At 35.1% G+C, this 24,965-nt stretch overlaps 2 protein-coding genes across 3 annotated transcripts; both read right to left on the bottom strand.

The window, feature by feature from the left end:
- Window positions 1–5,552: 5,552 nt before the first annotated feature.
- LOC109110367 (smx5) lies at window positions 5,553–7,138 on the bottom strand. Its single transcript, XM_019123426.2, has 5 exons — window positions 6,995–7,138; window positions 6,479–6,546; window positions 6,346–6,376; window positions 6,200–6,259; window positions 5,553–5,983 (listed from the first exon to the last, which is right to left on the bottom strand). Exons 1-5 carry the CDS (start codon window positions 6,995–6,997, stop codon window positions 5,858–5,860), a joined length of 288 nt encoding a protein of 95 aa, XP_018978971.1. The 5' UTR covers window positions 6,998–7,138; the 3' UTR covers window positions 5,553–5,857.
- Window positions 7,139–7,730: 592 nt separating this feature from the next.
- LOC109110360 (phosphatidylinositol 3,4,5-trisphosphate 5-phosphatase 1-like) lies at window positions 7,731–24,373 on the bottom strand. Of its 2 annotated transcripts, XM_042725853.1 has the most exons (28): window positions 24,029–24,373; window positions 23,193–23,256; window positions 20,155–20,290; window positions 19,791–19,956; window positions 19,506–19,646; window positions 19,305–19,395; window positions 18,682–18,759; window positions 18,512–18,589; window positions 17,597–17,720; window positions 17,110–17,216; window positions 16,845–16,947; window positions 15,696–15,892; window positions 15,435–15,552; window positions 15,230–15,326; window positions 14,995–15,133; window positions 14,067–14,175; window positions 12,474–12,562; window positions 12,302–12,383; window positions 12,116–12,205; window positions 11,897–12,007; window positions 11,669–11,748; window positions 11,496–11,583; window positions 10,048–10,194; window positions 9,867–9,930; window positions 9,565–9,762; window positions 8,673–8,743; window positions 8,307–8,558; window positions 7,731–8,120 (listed from the first exon to the last, which is right to left on the bottom strand). In XM_042725853.1, exons 1-28 carry the CDS (start codon window positions 24,166–24,168, stop codon window positions 8,068–8,070), a joined length of 3,213 nt encoding a protein of 1,070 aa, XP_042581787.1. In that variant the 5' UTR covers window positions 24,169–24,373; the 3' UTR covers window positions 7,731–8,067. The 2 variants fall into 2 exon arrangements, with proteins under 2 accessions (XP_042581787.1, XP_042581786.1); XM_042725852.1 differs by having other exon boundaries at window positions 8,307–8,743.
- Between the last annotated feature and the right edge of the window lie 592 nt (window positions 24,374–24,965).

Below are 24,965 nucleotides of genomic sequence, written 5' to 3'. Positions count from 1 at the left end.
CAGCCCAGCTCTACTAAGGTACAACTGAAGGGCAACACATGTCCTTTTTTCCCCTTTTGAGTGTGTAAACATGCGAGAATGTTTTTGTGGGACTGAGTGTGTGTGCATGTGTGCTTTATAAATTCTTTTCACACACTTCAAGAAAAAATGCAACTCATTGCGTGAGCTATACATCTTCAGGACTTGTTTTGGGATTGGGCTTTTTTAAATAAAAAATGCATTAAGCTTACTGTAAAATATAGATGTATGAATGTAAAATAAAAGTATTGGATTTCTATGTCTAACATTTGTGTAGAGCCTCATTATTCTAAACTCAAAAGAGGAACATTCTCTGGCATTCAACTGCTTTTATTTCCATCAAATTTCTTGTGTAAATGTTTTAACAATGACTTAAGCAACTGAGACAAATGGAACCAGATTCACAGGCATTAGACGAGCAGAAATGGAATAATGACTCCCTGAACAAAGGTCACTTTTAATATGCAGCCACCAGCAGCTTTAAGTACTACAGTGCATCTCCTCCTCGTGGAGTGAACCAGATTTAACAGTTCTTGCTGTGAGATGTTTTCCATACTTCCACCAAAGCACTTTAAACTTTTCTGACATGCCTGGGTGCATATTATGTACAGTATATATGTATGTGTGTGTTTAAGCTTAGCAGTATGGTATGTTACAACAATATCAGAATTGTTATATTAAGCTTAACATTATGGGAAGGCTTGCATGTTACAACAATAGCAGAATTGTTAGAGAGTCAAGATAAAAAGCAGGGAACCAAATCACCACAAGCTGGGGTAGTGAAAAGCAACACTGGAAGCTCCATACCTCTGTTGTATCAATTCCTTAAACAGGACTGGAGTATCACAAAGAAAGAATGAACCACAGTAGTTCAACACAACAGGGGTGCATTTCCCAAAAGCATCGTGAGCTAACGCTGGTGGTAAGTTCCATCAAACTCTATTGGTAATGACGGAACTTGCGACCATAGCTGCATTTGGGAAACGCACCCCAGAATGCTTCAGTTACAGAGTTTTCATTGAGATTTGCTTTATTTTATACAGGTACTACTAATACACAGTCAACAGGTGACAAACTGCACCATCTACACAACATACTGATGTATACCACTTCAACATGCTGAGATTTAAACCATTGGCCAAAATGATTTTGACTGCACAAATAATGCTGCATTACTGCAGGGGTCACCAAACTTGGTCCTGGAGGGCCGGTGTCCTGCAGAGTTTAGCTCCAACCTTAATCAAAGGCACCTGAAGTTTCAGTATACTTGAAACTTCCAGGCAGGTGTGTTTAGGCAAGTTGGAGTTAAACACTACTGGACACCAACCCTCCAGGACCAAGTCTGGTGACCCCTGCATTACTGTACATACTGTATAGTGTTATACAGACTGAAGACATCATTATCCATCTAAAAGTTAATCAGTTCAACACAAGGCCATATATTACAAGTCTGCACATAAAAGAGGGGTTTGGAGGAGGGATCAGAAAACTGCATTGCAAACCATAAAAGTATCAGATCCTGTTGCGTTACTCTGGAACAGGTCTGAGATTCTTTTGCTTCCTTCTTCTAAACCAATATAACACAAAAATGCAACAATACAGCTCAGAGTGCAACAAGCATTTTTTTTCCCTACTGAAGTGGAGAATTTCCGTTGACTTGTTTTTTTTATATTGAGCCTGTATTGTTGATCTGCTAAACCAAACATTCCAGTGTTGAGGGTAACATTATATGTTGAGAGAAATCGGCAGTAAGATGTTACTTTTTTCTAGACTAAATTTGAACATGCATTAATTCATCTCACTCACAAAAAAACTGATTCAGTTAAATGCAACTAAACCTGCAACGAAATAAGTGTTGAATACAAATATCCTATATGCATTTAATCCCATTTTATTAACTGGTGTCTTTGCTCCTGACCTTTGATGAGCCAATTTAACCATAATAAAAAGCAAAAATTACTTGAGCTAAATTTATCTTTGTTGAAGTGTGTTGAAATTTCTTCTGCATTCTACTGTACAGACGTGAATTTACATTCATTCCAGCCTGAGGATTTTGGTGTGAAAGGGATTCAACATTTGCCAATAATATAACTTTTATTAATTTAAAAAAAAAAACGAGCAAGACCTGCCCTGATTTAAAAAGTAATGCAAAAGTAATGTAATGCATTACTTTCCATAAAAAGGTAACTAAATAACGCAATTAGTTTTTTTAGGAAATAACAATATTGTAACTTTCCAACACTGCAAATTTACTTTGCTATATAAATTTTTCCATTCAAAAAACTATTTTCATATATATATATATATATCTCAGCTATAACCTAACCCTAACTGAAAATGTTCTTGCAATCACTGAATGATGGTTTTGCCAGTTTATGTGACAAAGTACAAATTTGTCCCTAAAATATGGTATAGGCCTACATAAACACCTGTTTTTTTTTTGGTTTGTTTTTTCACTACGTTAATCAGGGCTTCTGATTTCACGATTTGAGGGTTCAGTAGGTTTCACTATATCAGTAGGGACATTTTTGCAAGTACACACATTTTTACACAGAATTTAAATAAATATACACTTTATTTACAAGTTACTATTATCTGAAGAGATTTTTAAAAACTGCACTTTCACCTGCAACATTTATTCACAGGTGAAAGCAACACCATGTAGGCATTAACAAAAAGCTCAGGCCGCTTCTTCCATCTCAAAATCATAAACAAGAGTATCATTGAGGTCCTCAGGGCCAAGTATCCAATGATTTTTCCTCTGAGTAGAAATCTAATAAACAAGGAGAAAAAAAATAAAAAAATAAAATAAAAATGGATCGCTGAAGAAAAAAAAAATTAATTTAAAAAGGCATTTTTTTTAGGGAATTTCATTTTTTTAATATAACATTTTTTTATGTAAGGTGTTTAGGTAAGTATTTTAGGTGAGTCTTGGCAGTGCGTTCGTCCATCTAATTGACAAAGCAACAGGCCATCAAGACAAGGAACATAAAACTTAAACTTTGCAAATAATTAAATAAGTTAACAAACGTCCTTATCCATCTTTAAACTTACTTTGCCATGGTGCAGCTCAGAGCAACACTCATCCACGTCAAAGCTCTCATTCATGCAGTTCTCCTGAAAACACAGACTAGCACCATTGGAACCTGTCTGGCATTCTTTCGGTATAGCAGAAATCAACATGACTTCGGTAAAGTCACCCATAGTGCTTTTCAAATGCCACAGGGTAGTAATTGTAATAAACCTTGGTGATAAACACAAGCAGATAAACAAAAACCGAGAAAAGTAGTCGTAATAAATTTTGGCAAACGTATCTTTAGGTGCGTTCTGAACTCGAAATGGCACGGAATATCAAAACGCTTTCTTCACGCCAAGTTTTGTAAAACCATAAACTCTACTATGAAAACTCAAAAAAATAACACCTACCATTCTCATTAAACTGTGTATCTGTTTAATTTAAACGTAACCTGCGAACGTATCAGTAAGGCCTCAAACAGAAAATCAACACATGGCTGATAGCAATTTGTCTCAATTTTGTGGTTCACCTGGTTCAGCCAAATTAACAGATTATCAATTCATTGGTGAGCTAATGAGCAAATCATTCGGCACTCTGTTAAAAGGTGCTCATAACATTAACAAGCTAAAATGGTATAAATTTGACAGAGAGTCAAATAAATTTGGTATAAATTTGAATAGTTAAAAATGTGATTATTATTTCAACATTCGATAAACTTTTAAACAAACTTTAAAATGAATCAACGCTCTGCTACAGTCAAATGTTGCATTAGGCGTGTGTGTGTGTGTGTGTGTGTGTCAAAATACAGTAATAGTTTAAACTAGTTGATAGAAAGAAATGTCATAAAAAAATCTTATTCACTGCCCACAAGAGTACTACTTTTTTGTTTTTCCTTTGTACAGTGTAGTGGCATCCTGTAACTATTTTAAATGGTTAGGAGCTATTTGGCATTGTGCTTTAAAACAATGAAACATCATAAGATTCCATTTTAAATAATTTATTCAAATTATTGATTCATTCAATTTTATCACTATAAAGCTTATTTACAGTGCACTGTTCCTACACCTTAACCCAGGAGTTCAGTTCCAACCATGATCAAACACAGCTGTCTGTAATTATCAAGTGCTCCTTCAGACCCTAATTAGTTGGTTCAGTTGGGTTTGATCAGGGTTGGAGCTGAACTCTCCAGGAACAGGGTTGGGCAGCCCTGTCTTAAGTGATATATAAACTTTTTAAGCTGTGCAACATATGCTTTGGCTGCATCCAAAATCACATACTTCCCTAATATATATATAGAAGGCCAAAAAATGTATGTGAGACAAGTGGAATGTCCAAATTCAAAGTATTCATAAAGGAGTGGTTAAAAAGTAATCTCCAGCAAGATTCTGAAGTGCACATACAATGGACACTTAACTATTGCATGTGGCCACAAGAAAGATTTATTAATGGAAAGTGAAGTGACGCAAGCGACACTGGTTGGTCACATGACATATATTATATATCCAAAAAGTGAAAGTGTGAAAAGTGACGTGACACACAGCCAAGTATGGTGACCCATTCTCAGAATTCATGCTCTGCATTTAACCCATCCAAAGTGCACACACACAGCAGTGAACGCACACACAGCAGTGAACACACACCGGAGCAGTGGGCAGCCATTTATGCTGCGGTGCCCAGGGAGCAGTTGGGGGTTCGGTGCCTTGCTCAAGGGCACCTCAGTCGTGGTATTGCCAGCCCGAGACTTGAACCAACAACCTTAGGGTTAGGAGTCAAAGGTTACATTTATCCAGGTTACATTCATATGACTTAAATAATTCTGCTGTAAAGCAGCTCTTAAAAGAAATGGAGTGAAAGGACAAATAGACCAATTTGTTGGTCGAGGCTATTTACATTAACTCCACCCACCAGTGCGTGGCTGCGATAAATAGCACTGCAAAATACACCAATTTATCTGTAGTATCAGTGGTGCAGAGAGGAAAAGTGTGGTGACTGATTTTATTAGGTGGGTAGCGGTATAGGTGTAGGGAGGTTTTGTCTCAAAGTGGCATTTATTTAATATTTTTAAGTATGATAATTTAAACTCACTATGTTATTTCATAATGTTTTATAATGTACTACAGTACTGAAATATAAATATCTACCACTACTATTTACACAATTATTATTAGTTCTGTTCATTGTGTAAAGTTAATTAATTATGAAATGAGTTCAATACTATTCTTTAAAAAATAGTAGGCAGTATACACTGTGTACTGGGCAGTAAGCAAGTATGCCATTTCAAACACAGCAATATAACTTTATACACACCACACTTTCAGATTTAAAGCTTTGCAGGATGTTTTCATTCATTTAGAGCTATGTTACACACGGCATGAAAAGTCATTTTCAAAAATCCATAATTGGGGCACTTTTAACACCCGTAAAATAACTACATATTCACCAGAAGTATTTTCTCAGACAGTATGCGAATTTGAACGCAGCCAGTTTTTCAATGGTTGAACTACAATAACAAAAAGTAGACCGTGGAAGAAAATACTTTATTCCTGTATTAGTAGGTCAAAGAACTTAACTAAATCAAAAGTCATTTGGATGCAATACAGAACCTTCCAAACATTATTAAAAGCACAAAACCACTACTAACTCAAAAAAGTTATTCTCTCTCATTAATGGGCCTCATGACAACAGAGGTAAATGAATATTTAGGGGGAAAAAACAAACTTTACAAAATTCGGAAAAAAAAAAAAAAAACATTTAATCTACAAGGCTCCACAGAGGATTATTGTGAACAGTCCAACAAAAAAAAACTATTCTCAAATGTAAACATTATTGTTTCTGTTGCATAGCTTCTTTGCGCGCAGCATCCTGCAGCAGCTGTGTGTCCACTTCATCCGCAGGAAGCTGAACATATCGCACTACAGATCCACGGATAAAGCAGTTCTTCACAGACAATTAAAAAAAACAACAATAATAAAAAGTCATACATAGACAGTTCAGACTCAATATGACATTTCATACATGACAGACTCAAGTGGCTGAGGTTCTAGGCACAGACCAGACAAGTGTTCTTTTCTGCTATTTAAGTTTTACTTCTCTTTATCAATCTATAGAGTGATCGGGGTTTAAATGGTATGCACACTTCCTTATCTATAACAAAGAAGTTCTCACCATGTGTGGATATTTCTCTGGATCAGTGACACTGATATCGGTCAGTTTGATGTTCAGATACTGTGAAGGGAGAACACGTTTAATTCTAAACTGAAATTCACTCAATATTTGCTTATATTTCAATAAAGCGTAATGTGCAGTCATACCTGATCAACCGAGTGTAATGTTCCACAAATGCTGCAACATTGACATTAAGAATGTAATGAGTTACCACATAAATTACACAGGGCACATACTAGATTTTTAAAGTATGTGATATATTAAAAGGAAAGTCCTTACCTCAAGTCATTCTTAAGCTCCACCACAACATCTTTGCCAACCAAGGACTTAAAGAACGAGTAGAAAAGCTAAGGAATTAAATGTTTGAATGTTACATTTAAATTAAGGCCTGATTCAAAAACAAAAGTTGATCAAACGATATGAAAATGTGCTAAGATGTGAAATAACGTACAGTGCAACGTTATACACTGTGCGAAGCCCTTTCGCCAATTGTACACACCAAAAGCAGTTTGCAGTGTCTCTAAATGTACACACCAAAAGCAGTTTGCAGTGTCTCTAAATTACTAAAAATGCCCGGTGTCTATTTAAAATTTAATGAAAAGAACAACAATACAAATAGTCTGCGATTGGACAAGTTAGCTAGCCGTTAGCAGGCTGCTGCCATTACTAATTCCTCACCAACAGCGGTGTGCAGTAAACAATAATACATTTTAAATATTACAAACAGGTTTATTTAGTCGCTGCAACATTTTTAACGGAAACCACTGTTTGTTATTGCTAAACAATAACGCTTACCATTTTCACGAGGTTTTGTGCTTCAGATCACATACGTCATCAAAAAGAGCTGCCGGGTTCTTCACTTCGTGCTTCTATTGGCTAGACGAATGAAGATGTAACGCTCCCATTGGTGGAGGAATGTCAACTGTACGCATCACGGGAATGCTTCACAAATACGGAATAGGAAATAGTCTATTTATCTATTTTTTTGTTTGTTTGTTTGTTTTTTAATAATAATTAAATGATGCCAGAAAATGAACTTTCACTGTGTCCACACGGCTTTACTAGCAAACTTACATCCCTTTGTCTTATAGCAGAAGCTCTGGTAATTCACCCTTTCACCAGCAGATGGAGGCAAATAATAAAAAAGCGCGGGCAAAATTATTCGTAACTTTCGCCCATGGTTGCATAAACTTCTTAGAGCAGCCTTACAAGATAGTCATGTAGTTCTTTTTTCTTCAGCACTAGTCCCTATTTATTAATTTGGTGATATAGGTGACATGCTATATATTGGTCTAATTTGAATCGAAGAAGCAAGACTGTATAGGCTACTTGTTCCTTGTTATTTACAATATAAGCTCTGCAATGCCATATACTGTAAAACACGATGGAAAGAGGGAAACATGGAAAATGTGTAATTTTGAAAAATGATACACTGCTTGGATTTCTAAAAACAACTATTGGTGGCCTATGGTAAAACTGACTGATATCAAACTAAAGTGAATTTTTAACAGACCAACAAATAAAAAATCAATGACTGTACAACACTTGGTTTTATTATACGATTACAACTGTTCACTCTTCTCTCTTTAATAAAAAATGTTTTAAGCAACATGAAATGTTTAAACTGAGGCTGATAGAAATGATTGCTCTATGTATGACTATATGCAGTGACATTCAAACTGTAAAACATTCATTTTAAAATTAATATCCAAGATCTCTGTCTTGCTATTGTTTATACATTTATCAATTTTAGTACTCAAAGATAAAGAAGCTTATGTCTTTTGCCCAGTACTACAGAGTCTCAAGTATCAGATAAGAAGCTCACGCCAGCGCTGACAGCTCTCCTGCCATGACACATCAGTAGGAAATCATTTTAATGGCCGACCCATCTTCACTTGTGGCTGTTGTGTCTCATGATGCCCTAAGGAAAGACATTGGAATTGAATGAGAAGGCAAAGGTATTTAAAATATATATTATTTCAAAGCATTATAATCAATAGAGCTGTTTACACACAGCCCTTGCAGCTCGCTGTCACTTGACAGAAGAGTTTCGAGACCACTGATCTACTGTTTTCCACAAAGAAGGAATGTACTGTGGTTGTCATACCATCTTTGGGTTGGCCTTGTCTGGTTTGTTGCCGTAACTTGGATGGAAGCTCAGAGCTGTCTCTGTAGTCTCTGGGCTTTGGCTGAGGCTCTTGTGGCTGACCAGGGCGAGACTTCATAGGCACCGGAGGTCTATTAGGCCCAGTCATACCCCCTTCAGAGCGAGATGGCACCACTGGCTTCTTGGTGATGTTCTGGGGTTGCAGACCACTGCTCATGGTGTTTGTGGCTGATGATGGCTGGGGTTTGGTTTCTGAACAGGTGAAAGAGCGGAAGCGAGGGGTTGGAACAGGGTGCTGACGGTCAGCATCCAGGTCTGTTTTGGGAAAGGAGAAGTGAGCATCTGGAGGAGGGAGATGGTCCTTACTTCCTCGTGATGAACTCATTGAGCCATAAAGGGGATTGTCAAACATCTCTGGAGGCTGCCCATCCTCAGATCTAAAACCAAAAATAACCACAAAAATAGAATTTAGAAGATCAACCTATAATCCCTTTTAAAGCTCTTTTTATAACAAGCAGTCATCAAAAATAATATTTTAATTGCTATTAGTAACAAATAAACATTTTAAAATTCAAACGGACAGAAAATTGTATAAACATTAAATGTATCAAAAAATATTAGGGATGCATTATTAAAATTGTGGCTTTTTCTGTCAAGGCTGACAATATATTAAAGACAGATATTCAAATTCTATACTATTTTGATTAAAAATTCAAAACAAAACACTAAAAAATAAAATAAATTGTTTTGAATACTACAAATGAATTTCGACATGCAACATTATGAAAAATAATTAATTTTGACATTTGTGTTATTAGTTTTGTGTATTATGTGTATTAAGTTACAGTGTTTTTAAACTGAGTGTTTTTAATTATTAACTTTAAGTGAGTGCTACATAATGGCAAGGAATAACCTTTGCTATATTTGTCTAAATCAAAAACATTTGTCAGATGACATAAAGGACATACTGATGAGATAAAGGAGATGAAAATATGTCTATATATCTCCATTATTTTGCAAGTAAGCTATTTTGTGTAAATGTGAGATATCCAATTCATTAGCCACTATACTGTAGGTAAATAACTAAAAGAGTAACAACGACAATTACAACAATACATTAAAATAACATGATAAGAAATACTAGTTTGCAATATCAAGCTGTTTTGTACTGCTAAAAATAACGACACTGGACGCCTTGCACATTCATTTTAAAAATGTCTGCATCTGCTCTGACATTAAAAGTAAGGGGAATACTTACAAAGGGTTTGATGTCTTTGTAGTTGGGCTGGGTGTACTCTTTTTTGGGGAGAGATTGCCATGCGTCATGTCTTTTGAGGTTGGCCCTGTTCTTTGGGACATAATGTTGCCGGGGCTCCTGTCTGCCTGATTACTGCTCTTGTAGCCTATGCCCATATAACTGGGGTTACTAATATCAGTGGCGAGGACTGAAGAAGACCTGTCAAAGAATGTCAAAGTTATTTATTTGTACAAGCATAATCAAATCTAAGCTTCGTGAAGAATGTCAAATTTTCAAAAAGAGGGAAGATTAAAATATTTTACATTTTGGTATTCTCTCCTGATTTGCCTTTACCAGCTCCTGGGTCATCTCCGACTTTGATGAAATCTGGAATAAAGAAACATAGTCTTGAGGAAAGGAACACAGCCTCGATTTTCGGGGAGGAAAGCGTTATAGCACAAGTTTGAACTGGCTCTGCTGTACAGAAACAAACTGTGCACTCACCATACAGCTTCTCTGTCTGTTTTCCATCAGATTTGGGAAGTTGAATGCCACCTGTTAGCAGACCTGTGCGCTCACCGTGATGTGTGAGTTTGATACAGAACTCAGTGTAAGAACTTTCAGCAGAACGCAGAGCCACACAACCCTCACCTACACACAGAGCACAACGTGATTGTTAACATGCATAGGATTATTCCAATACTAATGAGAATATTGTCTTGTAATTATGTAAGCATCATGTACACACATGCAATGACAAGATTAAGTCAATATTCCAGTTTCTTGAAATCGGAATATGACAAATTGCATATGACTGTATTAATCAGAATTTTGAGTTGTGTTAACAGCTTATTCAGAATACTCACTGTGACTGAACAAACTTCATCTTTACTGAACATTATTCAGTTCAGTCAGATATTCTGATTACATGTTTGCAGGAATATCCCAGTTGTGATGCATATGAATGTACTTTTCCTAATAAAGTTCTAAACTAGGGGTGTTTTTCATATTTCATTATTTCTCTTGCTTTAGATGTAAACAGCTGCATGGACAGTAAAATTAAAGATACTACATACAGTAGTACATTCAACAATGTACACTTACAATGTGTTTATTCTTAGTGGCTTTTTGCTTTTTTTTAAATACTCACTGCCATTCAAAAATTAAATATAATTTATTCATGTGATGCAAAGCTGACTTTTCATTATCCATTACTCCAGCCTTCGGTGTCACATTATCCTTCAGAAATCATTCTGATTTATTAACAATATGCTGATTTATTTTTTGGAACCTGTGATGAATAAAAGTTGAAAAAGAAGAACTGCATTTATTTAAAATATAAATATTTTCTCACAATATACTTCTTTGTCATCACTTTTAATTATTTAAAAATTAATTTAGTGTACAGTATTACAAAATATTTATTTTTATAAATAAATGCTGTTCTTTTTTTGCTTTTTATTCATCACAGAATCCTGAAGATAATATCACAGGTTCCAAAAAATTTTAAGCAGCAAAATCCAATATTGATAATAAATAAGCATATTAGAATGGTTTCTGAAGGATCTTGTGACACCGAAGACTGGAGTGATGATGCTGAAAATTCAGCTTTGCATCACAAGAATAAATTGTGTTTTAAAGTATATTAAAATAGTATCAGTTCCAGTGTTCTAGTGAACAGTGTAATATGTCAGTGTAAAATGCCTCACTTCATTTTTTCCACTCAACTGCCGTGGTGCAACAAGTGAGCGATTTTAGACACAGTAACAGAGTCAACAACAACAGCTGTTTCTGTTATAGTGTTAACCTTGACTACTCATCACTATTTTAAACAGAATATGAACCATATTAAGAAAATTATGTGCTTCCAAAGTGGTCAATGAGCAATAATGAGAGCTACAAGCCAGCTCAAATGACAAGCATATACGTTCACAGATTTTAGGTAAACATACCATATGACTCATCACAGTCTGTAGATTTAATGCAGATGAGAATGTGCTGATCAAGGAGGTATTCTGGGTCTGCAATGATGGGCGTGAGCTGCAAAGCAATTTCAAAGATAATGTAAACATGGTGGCTGAGCTTTACATGTAAAATATTTTATCAAATAAGGATAACTGATTACCTCAACTTGTCCGCTAAATCGTACTTTTATCGAGCCCTCTGTGTTCTCTTGGTTTTCTCCCTCAGGACTCTTTACAAATTCTAGAAAATGAATTGGAAGCATTTAAGGTCACTGTTTACTGTAGCTCATTTGTTCGCACAAAAAAAAAAATAAAAAAATGGGGGGTTCAAATGATTTGTGATAATTCATGATAAAATAATTGAAAGTATAATGGCTATAGCTCCTCACTCTCCAAGCAGCTTGAGTGATACTCAATGAAGAACTTGGTCTTTGATTTAGTCAAAAGAACAGCCACGCAGTTCATGATTTTTATAGCACCCTGAGCATCCTTTGAGAGATCTGTAAAGAGCAAAAACAATATAACAGCACAAGACAGCTAGCAGGATGAAACAGTTCTATATCTAAAGGAAGGACTGTTGTCAAAGTGAAATATTTTCAAGATCATACCATTTTTTGAGACAAACTGAGAAGTCACACCAACATCAAATGTGGCAAATACAGGGGAATGGTCACTTGTCATGATGTCATTAGTGCATCCTGAAATGTCAAAGAGTAATGTTGGTTAATGTAATGATGTTTTAACTGCGTTAATATTTTACAGGAAATTGCATTTTATATTATATGGTAACTAACCATATGAGTTGCAAACCACATGTGCCATAGGGTAGGACTTGCGAAGCACACGATCACACCACGAAGGCAAGTTGTATTTTGTCTGTTTGTGAGATCAAACATTTATGTAAAGAGAGTTTTCATTACTAAATTAAAAAGGTTATTGACATGGATTATGGCTTTCACACTGTACCCCTGTGGCTTTAGCTTTAGTGTAGGCATATCTATCCCGTGTGTCTCTCTCAAAACGATAAGTAGGGGCAAATGTTATCTCCTCCTCCACTGTAAAATAAAACATACGAAACAAGTATAAAAATGATGGCATGTGGTCTTGACTACAAAAACATGCGGAATGGAAAAATGGGGGAAGTCAAACATGTAAATGAAGATGCTGAAAGATGTTAAAAGAGAAGTAGGTGGCTAGACCTCCATCTAGCACATTTACGTATAAAAGCATTTAAAAAGTAGTGCAGTGGCATACAAACATCAAGCTACAAATGTGGTATATATACCATAAATACCCATGTTTCTACTCTGTAGTTGAAAATTTTGGGGTCAGTGGGATATTTTTTGGCATTATTTTTTTTGTGGTGGGGTTGTTGTGTTATGAAGAGGCTGGTGGGGGGGGGAGGGGGATGGGATCGGGAAAGGTCCAAGAGGCGGGATTCGAACTCTAGACACCCGAAGCGCAACTGTGCCATCAGTAGGATATATTTTTGATAAAGAAATTAATACTTTTATTCAGCAAGGATGCATAAAATGGGTCAAAACACACAATAAAGACCTTTTAAATGTCACAAGAGGTTTCAAGTTCTATAAAATAATCGTGAAAAGAATTACCGTTTCCACAAAAATATTTGTGAAAAAAAAAAGTTTTCTTTTTAAGATTTATTTTGTGGCATTTTTGCCTTAATTATAACAGGACAGGAAGTGGGGGCAGGATCAGGAAAGGTCCTCGAGTCAGGATTCGAACACGGGACGCCCGCAGAAAAACAGTAACAGCAACTGTTTTCTAAATAGATAATAACAATAAATACTTCTTGCACTGAATCAGCATATTAGAATAATTTATGAAGGATTAGAGTAATGGCTGCTAAAAAAACACCTTTAACATCACAGGATTATATTACATTTTAAAATATATTAAAATATGAAACTTGAATTGTATTGTTATTTCTAAATATTACTGTATTTTTTTATTAAATAAATGCAGTCTTTATGTGCATAAGAGACTTCTTTCAAAAACATTTTACCGACCCCAATCTAGTGTATGTTTCTTCTAATTTTGGTAGATAGTACCCTTCATAGTAGTCTGATTTTAGACAGTGTGCTTAGGCCCACTGGAAAGGCAAGAAGAATAATACAAACTATCAAATAAATAAATAAAATTCCTCAAAGAACTGTCTGGATTACAGTTAGTAAACCTCCAGTTTACAGCATGTGGTCCTAAACTTTAAAAGCTGGTTCTGAGTTGATGTTTGTGATATTTTTTTGATACTGAAGTCCTTAAAACACTCCACTATTACAGCTTAAGTAGAGTAGAGAAATACTAAGTGAGCCATTCATAAGTGGAAGTGAAAGCATTGTGGCTCTGGAAATGTCAACACCGCTCGGTTTTTCTGACTGGCCAGACATAGCAACATTGGCTCAACTAAAGGTGTGAGTTTTGGCTAGGACCACCTAAGAATGAACACAGAGTAACCTTGTAGTTGAGGAATCAAAATCTGTCCAAATTTATAGTGGAAATTATAATGAACAGGTTAACATCATGCACAAGTGCTCTCACCGTAGTCTAAGAAGACCTTCTCCTCTTCCCTCTCTATGTTCAGCTGATCTCTGGCCAGGAGGTCCTGATACTGCTGCTGTTTGATCTTCATTACAATGTTCTCAGCTTCCTGCAAAAAGCAAACAACTATGCAAAAGTTCTCTTTTCCTGTCAGTTGATGTCAGGAGCTGCTGTATGTGACAGCTCTGGTCTTAACAGAGGAACTGCCTGCTCTGAATACAACTACACTCTCTAAACCACAGAGGCAGCTTATGCCTCATAATATCATAATGTGGGTAGCTGAAGCATATCGTTTAAAAACGTTGTATTAAAATAAGATTTGCAAGCTATTGCAGGGATTTGTCTATTTTTGTTGGACTGCTTTCTTTTCTTTAACCTAAATGCACTTGTACATACGATTTAAAATTTCAGTGGAATTTCATTTATAAGTTCAAATATAAAATATCTCCACTAGACCATTATTAATGGGCTTGTGGTGTGAAAAAACGAATTATAGTATTCCATGTAGTCTTTCAATTCATATGAACTCATAATAATTATAAAAGAATCAGTAAACACTGCAGGACATGTCAACTTGACATTTAGCCATTTGCTTTATAGCATGAATTACTTTTGTGATAAAACATGTTGTAAAATGACCTCTGCAGAGGCTTATTAGTATCTGATACAAAACAGAAAACAGAAAAGCAGTTTCTTTTATGAACCGATCATTTGTCTTGTTTTTGCATTTGACAGGCATTAAATACTCTGTTTATATATATATATATGCAACGTTTGAGTATGTTAATTTACAGGAAGAAAAAAAAACATGCAAAATATTTAAAACATGCAACATGCTCAAGTATATTTACTGGGAATAAAACATGCAAATTATTTATAACATGCAATTTGCTTGGGAACACGCTGATGCGCATTCATCTGAACCTACCTGTGCTGGTAAGTCAACCCTATAATTCAGATCCCCCAGCCAGAAGAGGTGTGTGAAGCGATGTGTGATGTCAAAAGGATTAACTTTCTTATCTCCCAGATTCAGGAAACGCAGAATGCTAACAAAGTTCTGGTTTCGTCTGGAAAAGGTACAGTCATAAGTTAATAATTATTTATTATCCTTGTGTATTATATGTCAATGTCTCATTTGTCGCACAAACATGTTTTTAGGTTACCTCAGCTTCTTTTCGCTTCCTGAGGTCAGGTGACTGTTGACAAATCCAAAGGAGGTTCTATTAAACATGAAAGACACCCCCACTGCTCCTTTATTCCCTATAAACACACACACACACACACACACACACAATCAGCTTTTTATGTACAAGGAAGAGCAGTACGATTCCTAATGATTTTTTAAAGGAAAAGAAACTTTAAACAAACCCAGAGCATTAGCTATGCCAGTCTTAACACTGTCACAGAAGACGTGGGAGAAGCGGTTCTCGTGTTCGGGCTTGGCTAGAACCACAATTCTTATACTCCACAGTGTCTGAGTAGCTATCTGTTAATAGCCAAACACACAGCTGTCATCATATGGCTTATATGCTAGGTCATTCAACATATTCACATAAAATACATATTCACTGCATGGCATTTTTCAACTGAGAAAAACGAATGATCTAGCATAATATGCAAACAACATACTTGTTTGAAGCTAATGTTGGTTATATCTCTGAGGGCTCCCCTAACTGTCTCTATCCAGTCCTTCTCTCCCAGCGGGTCCTCCTGGGTCCCAATCACATAGATATCATGTGGGATTTGACTGGCTGTGTCATCGTGGGTTTTTCCCTGACCCTTTGACTGGAACCAGGAAGTGATGTTCTGTGGTGGATTCGCATTTCCTAAACGGGCAATTCACTTCACTTAAATTCACAGTTCACTTCATCTCTAGTTACTGTAAACTTCATATTTTATACCATACAAATGTCAGAACTTAAAAATAAGGGGAAGAAGCATATTATACAAGGCCTACTCTTTATTAATAGTGTACTTTAAATCTTAAAAGTTTATTTTAAAAAAAAACAGTATTTGCAGATAATACACTATTTATCGAATAAAAGGCTACTTAAGTGTACTAAAGAGACTTGCATGACTGTTTTGTAACACACTTGTGTACACTTTTAATAAGTCTACTTTGTAAAAATGTCAAATTAAAAGTTGTATTTTAAAGTAAAATTTAAATAATATTAATATTTTGGTACATTTGTTTGAAGTGTTGACAACACACTTAAGCACATGTAAAGTACTTTATTATAAATTTAACTGTAGTGTGTTATTACATTTATAGTTAATATATTTTAAATGTTCTAGCTTGCAACTTGTCTTGTAAATAATATATTACATAACATAGAAATGAACACAATTAATGTGTATTTTAGTTTACCATACATGCATTTTAGGACATTCAATAGTACACTTCAACTATATTTCAAAGACAATTTAAGTTGGTCAAAATATGGGTCAAAAAAGCTTGTTGCATTTAATATAAGTTTAAACTATAATACATTTTGTTTATTTGTACATAACATGCCATTAAATGTCTAAAAACATTTAATTTATTTAGCATTTAACTAGATTCTTTTAAAGTATATATTTTTTTCATAATAAATACTCTTTTTAAAAATATGCTGAAGTGATCTTCTTTTTCACAAGGATAGGCTAGTGAGAAAAAAAAACAGCGTAACAGCACTTTTATCTTGTGGTTCAGCTCCAAAAAAAATTGTCTGAACTGAGGAGAATTCAAGAAGCTTTTTTGTACTAAATAAATTTAAAGGTAGGCTAAATGTATCTTACCCATGTTCCAGGTGCCAACAAAAATGGTGATCATATCCGGCTCAGGTTTTCCTGAGTGCTTGTTCTTCATCTGCTGAAGAAGCTGGCAGAAGCCTTCTCTTTTCAAAAATGTGTTTGGAGATACACAGTTACACACAAGGTAACATTAAAAACACACAAAATATGGAAACAATTTTGGCTCACATTGTTCATGTTGTGGCTGCCTACAAAACTTCCATCTGAAAGCTTTTCATTGCTAGTGTAACACTAGCAGTAGGATTTTTACCTTTGTGTCATCAAAGACAAATTCTTTGCGCTGAGTTTTTTCCTTCTCTGTCTCTACCACCAGTGCTAGTCTGTTGTGCATCTTCTGTGACTTCACCAGCTGCAAGACTGAAATTAAGAATTCGGCATGTTCACATTATTTATTGGTTAATAGGTGATTTCACACGTTTTGGTTACAAAGCTCTCAGGAATACTAGATTCTGATTGGTTCATCACAGATTTCGTATTATGACCAATGACCATCACTAAGCTGTATATGTGACAATTGTGCCTGTCTCTTGAAACAGTTGTTTCTCTGTGATTTCTTTTGTCTTGCATAATAAAATAAGTTAAAATAGCGCACATTATCGCAGCCCTTCAGGACGAGGACCCAGACTTCATATCGAGGTTTATTTTGCAATAAAGCCCTGCTGACTCTTCAATATTGAAACATTGTCATTAAATTCAATTATGTGTGGTTGTATTAGTGATGAAATGGTTCAGCATACTTTTATTGTGCACAAAATATTTGTCCTCAGGTCCATCTTTGGACTTCTTGAAATAAACCTTCCCACCTTCCACATCTACTTTGAGGTACATTTTGTTTGAAATACCAAGGGAGTCGCATTTGACCTGTTAGCACAGAAAAGGACAATAAAAACACATTAGCAAAATGAAGTGCAGCATTTCTGTTGTACCTAAAACAGTGTTACAAAGGTTCTCTATGATGACTGTTTGCAGAGGCAACCAACCCAAACGTCATTGCTTATCTAGCACATAGGCAAACCAGACTCTTTCTAATTTGCATGTGGTTTTGGAGAGCAAACCAGCAGCAGTGAATACGTCCATGCTTTCATTTTTATGACATCATTACGAGGAACAGGAAGGAGGTAACAGGTTATGACTCTCACTTTGAATACATAATGATCAAACAACATACCTATATATATATATATATGTATATATATATATGTATATATATATATATATATATATATATATAATATATATATATATATATATATATATATATATATATGTATATATATATATATATATATATATATATGTATATATATGTATATATATGTATATATGTATATATGTGTATACGTGTATATATGTATATATGTATATATGTATATATATATATATATATATATATATATGTATATGTATATATATGTGTATATGTATATATATGTGTATATGTATGTATATGTATGTGTATATGTATATATATGTATATATATGTGTATATGTATATATGTGTGTATATGTATATATGTATATATGTGTATATGTATATATATACACACACACACACACACACACACACACACACAGTATATATACTTGCGTTAATCTGCTAAATAATTAAATTCCTTTATATTTAATAAGTATTGTTGAATTGACTTTCTTACTTCGAATGTCACAGGAGGAATAAGTGACTTTCTGTGCCCTCCATCATATCCCACAGATTCAAACACAGCATTCTTGGTCTGTAAATAAGATGTGATGTTAGTCTATAATAAAGTTTCTAGTAGGAATATTGTCATGTTTGCTTTGATCCATAAACAAAGAACAGCGATACCTTATCTTCTACTGAATATATAAGCTTAGTCAGTTGCTCCAGTTTGAAAGCCACAGACTGATTTGCATCTCCAGAATGCTGAAAAAGAAGTAAAACCAACAGATATATTTCTAGAACTTTTGGGGAGGGATAAAATAAAATAAAATAAAATAAAATAAAATAACTTTTTTATATATTTGATTGTCTTTTCTCATTGTTTGATTTCTTTACTTGTCTGTAGGAGAAGTGTTGTTATACGTTGTTTTTGTTCTAACATCTGTAACTTAATGGTTTATTGAGCAATGTATCTCAAAATTGGATGCAATATTCAAATATTTATCAGGTACAAATAAAACTTATTTTGAAATCTAGTATTTACCTCTAAATTGAGTAAATCAGTAAAAAGTAAATTACAAAAAGTATTATTGCAAGCTATCTGACTAGCTTTTTTTCAATCAAATTAATTGTATTTTCTTACCTCCAATTAATATTATTTATATATATATATATATATATATATATATATATATATATATATATATATATATATTTCCACAGCGACTTACAGAATCTACTGTCACTTCAGGAGGGTGGACATTTGAAATCAGGAACAACAATTCCTGGTTTGATTCATTCTTACTGACCTGATTCCTTATCCTCCCAGCTCCAGGAGACAGCGGTTGATCCAAAACTTTCTGCAGTGCCTCAAGACTCGGAAGTGTGCGGGCAATTTCACTACAAAAAAAAAAAAAAGGGAAGGGTTGTCAATTAAAGTTGATTAAATACACATTGGATTTATAAGGGCATCCGGGTGTTTCAAGATATATTTCTCAGACTCTTTGTACCTGGTTAGGTTTTTGCAGATACTCTGTGTGAGCTTTTTAAAGTGGGGCAGAGTCGGGTTGCCATTCTGCACCTGCTCTGCATCCAGACACAAAGAAGAGCGGAAATACTCCTGGATGGACTTCTGATGGTCCTCTGGTAGACTGGATATCAAAAATATTAACACACCAGAACAATGCTACTCTCTACAGTGACTCTAAATTAACAGTCTAAATCAGCCAAAATCATTCAATCATAATCTATTTAACAAGAAATTGCACTGAAAAACATAAGAAATCTTATTGTACTTTGATATGTCGATTTGCTGCAAACGCTGGATGTAGGTATCTGAGATGGAGGGGCGGGCAAGCTCTGTTCCCCTATCGGTTCCTCTGGATGAGTCACTATGGCTGTCTTTACTTTCATTACTTGTGATATTCCTCGGGGGCAACTGAGGCGGCAAACTAACTGGCTCTGTGAAAATGGAGATTTGAACAAATCAACGCCTGCATTTACTGTGAAATAGTATCCAAACATACAATGGAGTCAAACAAATGATGAAGATTAATGAAAAAAAAAAGCCTTTGACTTAAAGTGTATGCAAATAACGTTGTTATGTATAGGTTTTTGAAGCTATGAACCTATGGTCAAAGCTTATTGTGATTTACTTACCTGGTTCCTCCTCCGGCTCCTCCTCTTTCTGCACAGCATACTGAAGATGTGTGATCAGACCCATGTTCTCCTTATAATACGCCTCCACCAGATCTGTCAGCACAGAGAAGAACCGAATAGGAACACCCTCTGATGCCTGCAACAAGATGAACAAGAAAGATCTGCTATTCTGAAGACTGAACAAGATATACCAAATTTATGAGCTTTTACGATATACAAACTCCTTATTTGCTTAAACATGCACAACAGCCTCAGTAATACTTCCAGTGACTCTCTTATTTGCTCTTCCTTTGTCAGAAACAAATAGCTGTACATTGCATTTCTTCATTTTGCATGGCATCTCTTACAGTTGGTGCCAAGTAGGTTTTATAAGCCACTGTTTTTAAAGGACTTTGTACTATAAGCTCTTAGTCACCTGATTTGACTTACAATACTTACTTGTAATTATGTATTGTATGCAATACATTACATAATTACAACAAATACCAAAAAAAACCCAATGATCTAATGATTGGTATTTGATGTACAAAATTCAGCACATATAGGTGCATCTAAAACAAAGTTTTTTTTTTTTTTTTTTTTTTTACTTATTTCGAAAAGTGAAACTTTCATATATTCTAGATTCATTACAAGTAAACATTTCACCATTTTTTTTTTTTAATTTCAAGCAGCTTGGAATCTCTGCCTCTCCAGTCTTCCTCCAGACCTTGATTTCCAAATGAAATGGAAAATTTACTTTTATCTAAAAAGAGGACTTTGGAGCACTAAGCAACAGTCCAGTTCTTTTTCTCCTTAGCCCAGGTAGATGCTTCTGACGTTTGTGTTTCTGTTTCAGAAGTGGCTTGGTAGCCCTTTTCCTGAAGATGTCTAAGCATGGTGACTCTTGATGCACTGATTCCAGCTTCAGTCCTCTCCTTGTGAAGGTCTCCCAAGTGTTTGAATCGACTTTGCTTGACAGTATTCTTAAGCTTGCGGTCATCCCTGTTGCTTGTGCACCCTTTCCTACCTAACTTCTTCCTTCCAGTCAACTTTGCATTTAATATGCTTTGATACAGCACTCTGTGAACAGCCACCCCTTTCAGTAATGACCTTCTGTGACTTACCCTCTTTGTGGAGGCTGTCAATGATTGTCTTGTGGACCATTGCCAAGCCAAGTCAGTCTTCCCCATTATTGTGGTTTCAAAGAACAAGATACCCAAAATTTATACTGTGGGGATGATAACTTAATGAAACTCAAATGTAAATATTTTAATATTTTGAGATACTGGATTTCTGACTTTCATGAGCAATAAGCACTAATCATCAAAATTAAAACAAAAAACTTTTGAAGTGTTTTACTTTACATGTAAAGAATCTAGAATATATGAAAGCTTCACTTTTTGAAATAAGTTACTTTTTCACGATAACCTTTTTTTTAGATGCACCTGTATATAGTACAGTACACACTTTGTCTTCCGTAAACCAATCAAAATGTATCTGATATTAAATCCAAACTTATAGTCCCTAATTGTATTATGAAAGCCTCTTCATAGTCATATATTTGGTTAGGAAGAAACGTTAGGGAAAATAGCAGCGTTTTTTTAGCACCGCGCACAAAATAATTGAAACGTTAAAGATGTAAAGATGTCCGACTGACAACAAGCGACAAGTGTAATCTTAGTATGAAAACATCCCACGTTCTCATACTACAGTTTAAAGGTCAGCACAAATGGTGTATTTAATTTGAATTGATCAAATCAAATTCAATAATGACACTTTTTTAAAACTTTCCATTCAAGGCAGGGTGCAAGAGGAACCCTGTGGCTTGCTTAACACCCACGCTAATGGATAATTTAAAACTGAGCCTGTGCCGCAATGCAGGCTTGAAAGAGGAAGAACTGTGGTAGAAAGACACTGAAGGGCATTGTACAACTCTACAGTTTTCAGTTTAGTCCCATCCCTTGAGTGCAGGTTACTTCGAAATGTAACGCTGAGAGAGAACAATGCAAATTATAGTCAAAGGTCACCCATTTTGCTTTCATTATTTTGTATGTCACGAGTATAACAGCTCGAATAAAACCACCAATTGGTTTTGCAGCTGCACAGTCACTAATGCTTGCTTTAATGCAGTGGACATAATAGATACTAGCTTGACAGACAAGACGCCTACACAACGGTCTCAGGGAGTCTTAGGCAGCTGAAGAGCCAACTGTCACAAGGTCATGCATTCAATACCAAGCACAAGATAGTAAATGGCTTGTAGGATGCCAGATGTTCTATGCAACTAGTCATAATGATGCACAGTGTTTTGTCAAGTGACCAGCAGTATACTTTTTGCTCTTTGTGGTTTTATTGTATTATTTTTTATACATAACCACCATTTTAGTGCAACCAGGAAATGAATGGTGTTGCAGACAGTTTAAAATAATTAAAATAAATTACTAATAAATTAAAAAAAAAAAAGGAACATTTAAGTCGAATAAAAAATGTGTAAATTTCATTGGAATACAACCTAGGCATTTATTTTAATGAAACACAATTTTCTTGAGCAAAAAAAAAAAAAAAAAAGAATAAAAAAATTACTAACCAATATATTTAATAATTAAATAAATAACATATTTTTCAAATTGGAGACAAAATGTGAACATTTTCCACTTGTCAGAACATACAGGTGTAAAACTGAGCAGAACGATGGGTTAAACGTGAAGTTAGATTTGAGAAAATCTCTAGATATTTGCAGATGCCACTTGGCTTGATATTTTGTACCCAATGAATAAAAATGGCATCATTTTAATTGTGATTTATGCTTCCAAAGGTCTCAAAATACTTTTCAGAGGCACCATAAAAGCTTTATATATTCACTAAAACAACTAAGCACATAATTCTGGCAACTTTCGAACACTTGACGTCACAAGCAGAAGTTCCTCAGTGCTCAGAATAGTCTTCCAGCGCACGCAACACCTGTCTGCACGAGTATGAAAGCAGAGCAATTCACTTCAAGCCAATGAAACACAAGATGTCAGCAACTTCTACCAGGTACAAAATGGAGAATTTCTTACCTGGACTGATAGTTTTTTATCCTCGTTTGGTAATATTCTGTAGGTATACACACAGTTTTGGTAGCTGCAAAGGAATGAGAAGGTCAAAACATTAATTTGCATAACTGCAACATAAATTACACAAGAATAACATATCATATATATATCGCAAAGTGAATATAAACAGTGAAACAGGCCATTTTGCAGAAAGCAGCAATTATGGGAAACCCCTTACCAACTTCCTTCAGTCTCAGTCAACACTGTTTGTTAATATTTCACTGTACAAGGAATCACATTGGACATAAATGCAATGTTATATATATATATATATATATATATATATATATATATATATATATTATATATATATATATATATATATATATATATATAATTTTTTGCATAATTTAAAGAAACATTTGCAAACACTTCACCTGAACTCACGTACAAGGAAACTGAGGTCAGTTTGCAAACAAATAGGCCTCTGTTTTGTTTATTCATACCAACAACAATAATAGAGTTTTTGAAAAGAGTTTATGTAGTGACATTTTACCTGGTAATTCATTTGACAACATGCACCCAAAGTAGGAAGAAGGAAGCCATTTCTAAAATACGTGATTTCAAAAACCATCATGTTTATATATATTTGATCAAAATAAGATTATATAGCCAACGCTACAAAACCAAGCATGTTTTATATGATGCATTTATGACTGACTCAATGCAAATCATCCAACACACTGCAAATTTAAACTGCATACCTACTCGAACACACTTAAAGATCAAAAAATCTTGTCTTTAATATTAGTGCCAGCATATATGCCCCTTCACCTGAGATGAACAGCAGCAATACTCACAGAACACAGAGGGCATAAGCCCCCTGTATGGATTCGCTGCCCCTCAGGAGGAAGCTCCCATCCTTGCCTGCTTTGGAGAGGAGGTCCTCTGCTGTAGACCGAGTGATATTGCCATGGTACCATGGCTGTTGAGAAAACATCCTTTCCAAAGACTTTTCCCTTCCTCAGTCTGAAGACACCCAGGTTATTTTGTCCCCGGCAAGTTTTCAAGAGCAGATCAACATGAAGCCACCTTCAGAGTCTCACGGTTTGTTTCATGGCGCTGTTAGAACTGATAGCCGCTCCTGTTCTGTCTGGCTCTAGGCTTGCTGTTTCTCTCTCTCTTCCTGTTAGAGGGGCGAAAGCTGCAAAAAGGAAGCTGCCACAAACACAAGGGTGAACTTCCTCATTCTGTGCACACAGAGTTTAAAAACTCACAGAGAGTGAGCAAGAGAGGAGGCCGAACAGCAGGCTTGTTCACACAGCCCCAACACCTTTTTTCACCACAAAAGAGATGAAAAAGGTGTATGTGGTATTGTAGGAGTTTTCAGTACATTCTTTCATACAACGTCAATGATTAACTCTGCTAACCAAAACTATGAAGAGGACAACCAATGCAAGTGTCTACTTACTGGCCATTATGCAAAGTAGAGAAATGTAGATAAACATTTACAGTGTGAAAGTCTCTGTTGAGAGATTATAAATTTATCTTTTTGACAAAACCACTGGTCCTGAAAGGGAAGTGACTTTTGGAGCACACTTGTAACATCTTCAGTTAATACACTCTCTGGGAAAAAATATAGGAAAAAAAAGAAATAAAAAAATGTACCTTTAGAGGTAAAACAGCTAGTCACAGGCAGTACCCTAAAATGTAAATAGTAGTCGCTTAAGGATACATATTACTACCCCAAGGTACTAATTTGCACATTTTAGGGGTAGATAAGGTACAAAGCTGCTT

Source organism: Cyprinus carpio, chromosome B6 (assembly GCF_018340385.1).
Source record: "Cyprinus carpio isolate SPL01 chromosome B6, ASM1834038v1, whole genome shotgun sequence".
NCBI lineage: Eukaryota > Metazoa > Chordata > Actinopteri > Cypriniformes > Cyprinidae > Cyprinus > Cyprinus carpio.
The sequence above is the reverse complement of the archived record's forward strand: the minus strand, read 5'-3'. Positions and strand labels throughout refer to the sequence as shown.

Excerpts from the sequence above, each read along its gene's own strand:
- LOC109110367 (XM_019123426.2), bottom strand. Across the intron at positions 6,377-6,478 it reads GAGCTTAAGAATGACTTGAG|CATTTGTGGAACATTACACT; the intron begins GTAAGGACTTTC and ends TCAATGTTGCAG. Across the intron at positions 6,260-6,345 it reads CATTACACTCGGTTGATCAG|TATCTGAACATCAAACTGAC; the intron begins GTATGACTGCAC and ends CTCCCTTCACAG.
- LOC109110360 (XM_042725852.1), bottom strand. The coding sequence starts at position 24,168 with ATGTTTTCTCAACAGCCATGGTACCATGGCAATATCACTCGGTCTACA. Across the intron at positions 17,721-18,511 it reads TTCCTCCTGTGACATTCGAA|GTCAAATGCGACTCCCTTGG; the intron begins GTAAGAAAGTCA and ends CTGTGCTAACAG. Across the intron at positions 15,893-16,844 it reads TGTTGGCACCTGGAACATGG|GAAATGCGAATCCACCACAG; the intron begins GTAAGATACATT and ends TTGCCCGTTTAG.